The sequence below is a fragment of the Sardina pilchardus genome, chromosome 4 (genome assembly GCF_963854185.1).
Source record: "Sardina pilchardus chromosome 4, fSarPil1.1, whole genome shotgun sequence".
In the NCBI taxonomy this organism is placed as follows: domain Eukaryota; kingdom Metazoa; phylum Chordata; class Actinopteri; order Clupeiformes; family Clupeidae; genus Sardina; species Sardina pilchardus.
In genome coordinates this window covers 36702105-36710956 of record NC_084997.1, presented here as the reverse complement: position 1 = coordinate 36710956, position 8852 = coordinate 36702105, and the positions used below count along the sequence as shown (strand labels likewise).

Genomic DNA, 8852 nt, shown 5'->3' with positions numbered 1-8852 from the left:
TCCCCGACAACTTATAAATACTGTATATTTATACATATATAGGCTATATATAAATATATAAATTGCAAGCGTGGTTCTTCTTGTTCTTTATGCGTCTCAGCCTTCCAGATGTAATGAGGGAACGATTGTCTCCTGAACAAATTGCAAGGTTGCAATAGCGGATAGGGACACTGGGGGCGGGAGAAATATTACTGTTTTCGATAAAACTGGTCAGTCAAGCAAAACAACGATTTCTAAGCGATTTTATGACTATGAAAAAGTTGCATAGGGTCTCTTTAACTAAGGCTGATTCGGTACTGTGGTGAGCTCTAAAGCCAGATTGATAGTTCCTGGATGTTGTGCGTATGTACATCTTAAATGGCTGTGGCATATGCTCTAATAGCATTGAATTATTTAAAATCTGGAGCAAAACATTATCGAGGAGGGGGAGAGCAGTTTTAAGAAGGTAAGTAGGAATAGGGACTAGCAGGTTTTTTTTTTAAAATGTTTTTATGTACTCTTTGCTTTTTTATTCATGTAAAGCATAATGAATTATCCCTGTGCATAAAATATGCTATTTAAATAAACTTGCCTTCTCTTGTGTGTGTGTGTGTGTGTGTGTGTTACAGCAAAATAAAACTGATAAAGTAGCATACCCCTAACCTGACTTTCGCCAGATCCTGTAGTTCGCTGTCTGCTTCACACAAGGATCTGGGACTTCTCGATAGGAGATGTATTTCTGAAGGCGGGTCCTTGTAAAACATCCTCGCATGTGATTTGATAAACCACTTGCCTGTTATCTTGAATGACGTGCTAGGCTTCTTCAAGTTCTTGCCAAACCCGGTTGGAAGAAGAGTAAAAACATCCTTGCCACCAATAAATGTCTTCAAAACTATTCTCTGAAAGAATGAATACTCGATAGATTCGACAAAACGGTTGAAATAGCAGAATCAATGTCAGCACAAGACTCCTCGCTGCGTGCCGCCATTGTTATTTGAATCAAACACTCGCTTCGGCGCTCCTGATTGGCTGCTCATTTTTTGAGCACTGGCAGGGGTTTGGATTGCCCTCGCGTCCAGACCCTTGTGTGGAGCTCAGCGAAACGCCTCTGGTGGAGCATGGCGGAACTACAAGGGTCTGGCGAGAGTCAGGCTAGCATACCCCTGCTGAAAAAAAAACAGCTTATGCTGGTAGCTGGTTTTAGCTGGTCTTTGCTGGTTTTCTTTCAGCTCTTGGTGGTCTTTGCTGTTGTAGCTGGTTAGGCTCGATACAGCTGGTGTAAGACGGTCATGCTGGTGACCAGCCTGCCAAGTTTGACATTGTTGGTGTAAGATGGTTATGCTGGTTTGCTAGAATGACATCTGGGACATCAGATTTTAAAATCATTTATTTGATTCATCACCAAAATCAAGGACAGGTCAATAAGCAAAAGCAACAGAAGTTAACTCATTTCAAGACAAATATTGCTGCAAACTACAAAGTATGGAATCTGATCCACAGTATTTACCAATTTACGCCAAGTGTATCCAATTTTATTGATCTTTGCACTAAAATGAAGGACCACACACAACTTCATTGACAACATCCAACTTCAGACAAATATGAGTGAAATAAAGAAATCATAAATGTAAAGATAAACCAATCAAATTGAGTAAAATGGTACAATGATTTATTGAAAATGTGTAATGTGTGTGTATGTATGCAGGGTTCCCACGGGTCATGAAATGTCTGGAATATCATGGAATTTTGGAAAGTCTATTCCAGACATGGAAAGTCAGGGAATTGTATCATTTTTGGGGGACAACATGGGATTCTGTTGTAGCAGTTTCAATGTATTTGCCAAAAATAATACATTCATTCAAATATTTCAGATGCAGAATTGGAGCATATCTGGTTATTAGCTTTACTTCTTGGTTGAGTAGCCCTAATGTATTTATATAATTATATAGTAAGTAATGGAAATTCAGGTTCTTTTGCCAAGGAAAGTCAGGGAAAAGTCATGGAGTTTTACATTTAACTTAGAAAGAGAGAGAGTGTGTGTGTGTGTGTGTGAGTGTGTGTGCTTTGTGTGTGTATTTGTACTGCAACATTTATTGATGAAAACAAACAGAGAAGCTCATGTCACATATTTCATTTCTTACCTTAATCAATAAACAAAATCATATATTATATAATGAGAGAATAAAGACAAGTTTACACCTTCACCGTAACAGCACAGAATTAAACTAAATCATATCAGACTTCCTTAAACAACATGTGGTCAGAGTATGGGGGTCGTGTAATCAGAGCTGTTGCCAACAGTAAAGTCTGATAGGGACATTTAAAAATGATTATTCTTTATCACTCTGGAGTCTAAACATGTGAATAAGCAACTCACTCATCACATCTCATCACACTGAGGCAAGAGTTAATGTTTGTTATTACATGACATGAATCACTACATTAATCACTACATCCATGGTGTATAATTATGCAAATAAAATTGCTGCAAATTGTGACATTAAATAAGACCAGGTTCTATCCATATCCATTTGTGTTCTTTAGTGTAGTCTTCCAGGCATACTTCATTATCAAATAGACATGTTGAAGGCATTTCAGTTGCATTAGTTAGTTTTGCTACTACAAAATTACTTATAATCGTGAATGTCCTCCTCCAATAGAATATGCGGCAGATGTGGGAAACAAATGAGTTCACAAGAAAATATTGCCAGAAGTTTGTCAATGTTGGCCCCTAGAGGCAAACTTCCAACAAAGGTTTGCCAACAATGATAAGTTTTCCACCAGTGGCAAATATGTTCACCAGTAATTTGCCACCACACTTCAAATCGTTAATTTCTGTAAGCATGTCTTGATAAGAAAATTCAGCACATCTGGGTTAGGATTCTTAATCTGCATCTGTTTTGTATTCCACAATGTTGAATGACTTATTCAAGCCTATTTTGGCATGGGCTTTGGTCAACTCTTTCCAGGTTTCTGGAATATCTGCTGGGAGAGCATAATCAGAATCGGCAAATTCCTTATTATATGTCATCATCACATACTTCCAGTAGTCTGAGGCCTCCACACTTGCATCTCCATCTATCTCCCAGTCAGGGTAGATTTCCTTGTACTGCTTGTAGGGGTGATATTTTCCGTTGGTTTTAGTACTCTTAAATGTTGTATCAGTGGTCACAGCAGTTGTGCAGATATCAGTTACCAACTTTTGGGAGTGCTCAAACCTGCAACTGCCAAGTCCTTTAGGCCGGTGCATGCTGGAGAAGTGTTGGGTGTGCCCCCCCCCTCCTGCCTCACAGGGTGTCCCACAGAAGGGGCACTGATGTCCACATCCACAAAGTCTATTGAAGAGGAGCTCATGGGGTTTGAATGGCAGCTGTCTGATGGCTTCCTGAAGATCATCCTGGGAGGTTGGGCTGTTGTACTCCTTAGTTAAGGCATCCTTCATTTCTAAGAGGAAGTATATGAGATTATCTGCAAACTGCTGTGTGTCTGCCTTCTTCAGAATGATAATGAAATCATCTTCTTGAAATGTTAGTTTGTCCTTAAGATGAGCACGTATTTTCTGTATGACCATTTTCATGTCTGTGTTCTCCTCAGTCTCCTCTTTGACTTGAGTGATTGCATCTTTTATTTTCTGCACCACTTCAGAGAGATGCTTCAGCTTTAGTCTTTGCCACTTATCATTCTGTGAAAAGGTTTCTATTATCCTGACCAAGATCCATTCATTAACAAATGTTTTGTAGTTATGTGTGTATTCTTGGAATTGTTCAAAGGTGTCCTCCTCAAGCAGCTGCTTTAGAATGGCAAACTGGAAGTGAGTGCGTGTGCTGAAATCCAACCCCACATCCCCTGTCATCATTTCATCTGCGATATCTTGGCCGAGCCTTTTGGTGATGTAGTCCTTCACTGCTGGTGTCAAACAGTCCTTGGTGAATTCTTCAGCTTTCTTCAGGCACTGATCTCTGTCATGGAATAAATCTTTGAACTCCCCCAGAAACTTTTCTTTGGATTGTTCTAGGCATGTTTTAGGATCATTGATCCTGATGAACATTTCATGCATTTCCTGAAATTTGATTGCTGCTTTCCAACAAATGTGGAACTTCAGCTCACATTCACCCTCCTCATGCAGAGCGAGGTCTTTCTGTTTAATTTGTTCATCGATCATGTAAAGGACTTCTCTGATGTATGTTGTATTGAAGTTTTTGCTGCTCTTCACTTTATCTGAGACAAAGACGTCACAATTTTTAATGATTTTGTTACACTGCTCTTGTAGTTTTTTTTTGGCGCGTTGAAAAAATAATGCATCCATAATCTTTTGACCTATATTTAATGAAATCCAACTACTTTCTACCATAAATTCTTTCTCACCAGCTGCTTTGAAATCACTGGCATTCAGCTTCATATTGAAACTTCCTGGTTTTGTCCCAGAGTGTTGCTTTAACTCATGTAGAGCCTCCTTGAAAACATCTTGCTTTAAGAGCTTGACTGCAGCCAGTTCTGCTACCAGTTTCTTCCACATGGTCTCAAATTCTTTCTTCAAATCTGTATCAGATAAGTCCTTTCTTTTGTCTCGGCAGGATTGCACCAGATCTTGAACCTTTTTTTCTATTTTCTCAGTTTGTGTGTTCTTGATTGCGTTGACTTGTTCGAGACCTTCTTTAATTTCAACTGCCTTCATCAGGGAGGATTTCAGGGAGCTCTCTGTCTCTTGTCGCAAGCAGTTCGCACTGTTTTTGAAGTCTACTTTATATCTCTCCACTAAAGCAACACTGCTGTCCTTAGACTTGAAATACTCTTCTATGCTTTGATGAATTCCTCTCTCTTCTTCATCAAGTTTCCCTGAAGCTTCAGCAATTATCTGTTTCAGATATTCTCTTGCAGAAGCACTGTGGTCATCTGAACCTGTCTTTCCAAAGTTGGATAGAACAGTTTCTTTTGTCAATTGCCAAGAGTTCATCTCTTTCTGAAAAGACCACTCCCATTTGTTGTACTCGGTGCATAAATTTGTGTATGCATCAGCCACCAAGCTGTTCCTGAAACTGAAGATGAACTTTTCATATTTCACTGCATCCCACAAAACCACAGTCCACTTCAGAAAGTCCTTTGCATTATTCCTCTTGACCTCATCTGATGTTTGTACGGAACCAATCAAACTCCTCTTGAGTTCATACACATTCTCACTGTAGCCAGTATTCACTGGGGCCATTGGGGGAGTTCCATGCCAGAGTCCAGGGATGTAGTAACTGTCTTTATCAGGATCATATTCCATCACATCTGTGAACTTTGTATATGTTACTTTCTTCTCCATTTTAGCTGCAGCCCGGGTCATCTCATCCAGTTGCTCCATCAGCTTCTTCCTGTCTCTCATGTTGCTGTCATGAGCAGACATGTCTGACACGTTCTGATGCACAAACAGACATCTGGGCTTTTTCCCTACCTCCTTCATTCTGAGGAAGGCATGGACCACAATCTGCAGAATGTCCTTCATCTCTGTGTTGTTCTCCATGGCAACATTAATGATTGTGATGTCACTGAGACCTATGACCAGTGTTGCTAATTCATTGTCATGTTCGTAGCTTGTGTCTAGAGCTGCCAACTCTGGTGATTTTAAGCCCTCTGTGTCGATGACCATGATGAAGTCACAATTGAGCTCAGATCTGAATTCCTCAGAGACTTTCATCAGCAGCATGAAGGCTCCTCTGGTGCATCTTCCACTGCTGACTGCAAACTGCACTCCAAACATGGTGTTGAGGAGGGTGGACTTCCCAGTGCTCTGCACTCCCAGCACAGTCATCACCAGGATCCTACTTTTGGTGTCTACCAGCCGATGGAGCTGAGTCAGGACCTGTGATATCCACTTTATTGGGATGTTTGATGCGTCTCCATCGACCAGCTCAACTGGAAACCCGTCCAGCAGCATCTGAGCACACAGAGCAGGCAGCTTCCGGACTTGTTGCCTGGCTGGGTTGTTTTCTGGAAGGGAGCAAGCACATTCATAAAGCTGGCCTAGCTCACGGAAGAAGTGCTCAGGACCTAAAGAGCAGTTAGAAATTTGCTCATCTAAGCGCGAGATCTCCTTTTTGTTCTGAGGAGAGTTTTTGCAGCACTCTTTGTACTTCTCTCTGAGGGTGGACAGGTTACTTCTGGAGAGGGTGTCCAGCATAATCTTCAGCCACTTCAGGAAGAAGAGACGCTGTGTTCCTGATTGTGAGATTCCAGCAATGAATTGTGCCATGGCCTCTGATTCAGCCTTTTGATGTTGCTTCTCTCTGAGTTGTTTTCTCTCAGTTATGAGTGAACTCTTGTAACTCTCTATATCTTTGTCTGCTTTCCGCATCCTGAACGTCTCTTTTTCTATCTGACTGATTTGCTTCCAGATTTCACCATGTAAGGGCAACTGCTCACTCTTGAATTCCACAACATCCTGAATGCTTGCAGTGATACCTTCAGCATTTTGTTTGCCTTTAATACACTCGTCGCAATGCTCATCAACTAAAATTCCTTGACGAGTAACCTTGCCCATGTTTTCCAGTGTAATTTTATGTGGGTTTTTTTGAGTGACTCCATTCACACAGAAACGTAGGGCCTTAACAAACTCAGAATCATTCTGTTTTTTCTTAATGATCACGTTTGTCTCCTTCACCCTGTGTCTCCTGCATGTATCCCTGAGTGTCTCCATGCTGAAGTTCTTCCTCTGAGAGCTGGTCACCAGGAACAGCTCTGCTTTGTTCTCTCTGTTGGCCAGAGTGCTGAGGTCTCCCTCCAGGTCATCACTGAAGATAAACACTGCAGCTGAGGTCTGGAGCAGGAAGGACATCTGGGTCTTAAACAATCTGCTGTCTCCTCTTAGATTGGCAATGGCCACTGGCTGAGTGAACACGTCAATGTTTGAGTTCCCACTGGGCAGATACCAGCTCACTTCAACCAGACCATCTGAAACTCTCCTGGGCACATCACCACACTCCATATCATGGTGGACAAATGTGTCATTGTGCTGATGAGGATTACTGATCAACTTGTTCAGAATCTGAGATTTGGGCAAACTGCTCTCTCCTAGTCTAACAAAAGACACTGTGGGGAGGTCCATATCTACAATCCTGCCCTCTATGAAAGTACTACCCCCTGATAGAGAGTGAGGTCTGTACTTTTTAACTATGTCTCTCATGGCCCACAGCATCAGAGTGCACTGCTGTGTATCACAATTTGGCAGCAGCAATGGAACAGCAAACTGGCACATGGCCATTTTGGAGACCATTTCCTGCTGGAGGAAAGGATCTGAACAGTGGAACAGAGCAGTGATTAAATCTACAGGATTTATGGCATCAGACTCATCTTTAGCATCAGAGAAACTGTAATTATATTTTGACTGGTCTTGTACACACTTGATATTTCTAGAATTTAAATTGGACATCATTAGTTTTCTTAAGAAGGTCCATGGTAGTTCTTTCAGACTCTGTGGGGGTTCATCAGTCACTGTGTTCCTGTTGATCTCCAGCACTGAGCTGAGCGTGAGCTTCCCTCCATGAAGATGGTCCAGGCCCAAAGAAGTCAACAGACCAGGTAGGACACATTCTAGGGATTTTAAAAACATAATATAACAAAGTATGGCATTACTTTCTTTGCATGTCATACACATCGTCATAGCCATTTTGACATTTTTACATGTGCACGAGTATGCCCTGTATAAAATTATTCTTTAACAATATATGTAATCATTATTATTTAGTGGTTGTGAGTGTATATGGTTTTTAGTACAGCTTTGAATTTATGGGACTGTTTACTTCATGGTAAAATGTGAATATATACATCAATGGGAAAGGCATAGGAAGCCTTTGGTTTGAATGGGAAATTGGTTACACAAATGTCTGGTCAGATGACTTCCTGATGTTTGTCACATTTGTACGCTTTAGACCTTGTGCTGAATGTTTAAGTTAACTTTTGTTTACCATTAGTGCTGTCAAAAAATATTGCGTTATTAACTCGTTAACTCAAAACAATTTTAACAGCGTTATTTTTTTTATAGCAAGATTAACGCTCTTTCTGACCTTTGACAAGTTTTTTCATAAACTGCTGTGGCCACGTTAGAAAAACTACAGGACCCGGCTGTAAACCAGAAGCAAAACATTAAGCGCGCCCCACAATGGCATTGTTTAAATGTCCGGAAGACGTTAAAATGGACGCTGCTAACAAACTAATGAATGGAAAGTAATTTGCATGTACTGTCGATGTGAACTGAGTTACCATCGTAGCGCGACTAATTATTATCCGCATTGAGAATTTGCACGAAACTGAGAAGGTAGAGCAGGCGTTGGGGCAGACAAATACAGTTGCGCTAACGGGAGATTAGCCTACTGGACTCGGTAATGAGAACTATCTCAGGATAACGTTAATGTGAGTGTATGTGTGTGTCTGTGTGCGACATCCCTCTGGCTCTTCTCTCCCCTTCCTACTAGGCTAACGTTATCTGTCTTGTGCCTGCATGCGTGCGTGCGTGTGTGTGTGTGCCTGCGTGTGTGCGTGCATGTGTGTGTGTGTGTGTGTGTGAGTGCGCGTTCATGCACATTCGGTGTGTGTGTGTGTGAGTGGCAGGGCCGGAGTGGGGCCTCTTTTCAGCCCAGGAATTTCAGGCTCAATACCGGCCCACTTTTTCCATGGTAGTGGAAATTGGACCGTTGTGAAGCAACAGTTTAGTTCTTACTATCCTGTATTTTTTCTTTTCAATACAATGGTTCAACAAATAATGTAGGTTAAATGATAATCTGAGAAGTTAACATATTCCACTATCCCAAGGTTGATAAATTAACAATAAATGAATAAAGCATTTCAAACGTATTCCACTCTTCAGCATAAAGGCATATTGAACTAATGTTTACAGT

General features: G+C 41.1%; 1 protein-coding gene across 1 annotated transcript in view; it reads right to left on the bottom strand.

The window, feature by feature from the left end:
• Nucleotides 1-1351: 1351 nt before the first annotated feature.
• LOC134079184 (interferon-induced very large GTPase 1-like) overlaps nucleotides 1352-8852 on the bottom strand; it is a 75477-nt gene continuing 67976 nt past the window's right edge. Inside the window, exon 12 of the mRNA XM_062535380.1 lies at nucleotides 1352-7548. Coding sequence (XP_062391364.1) covers nucleotides 2864-7548 — 4685 coding nt within the window. The 3' untranslated portion in view covers nucleotides 1352-2863. The remainder of the gene's footprint in view (nucleotides 7549-8852) is intronic.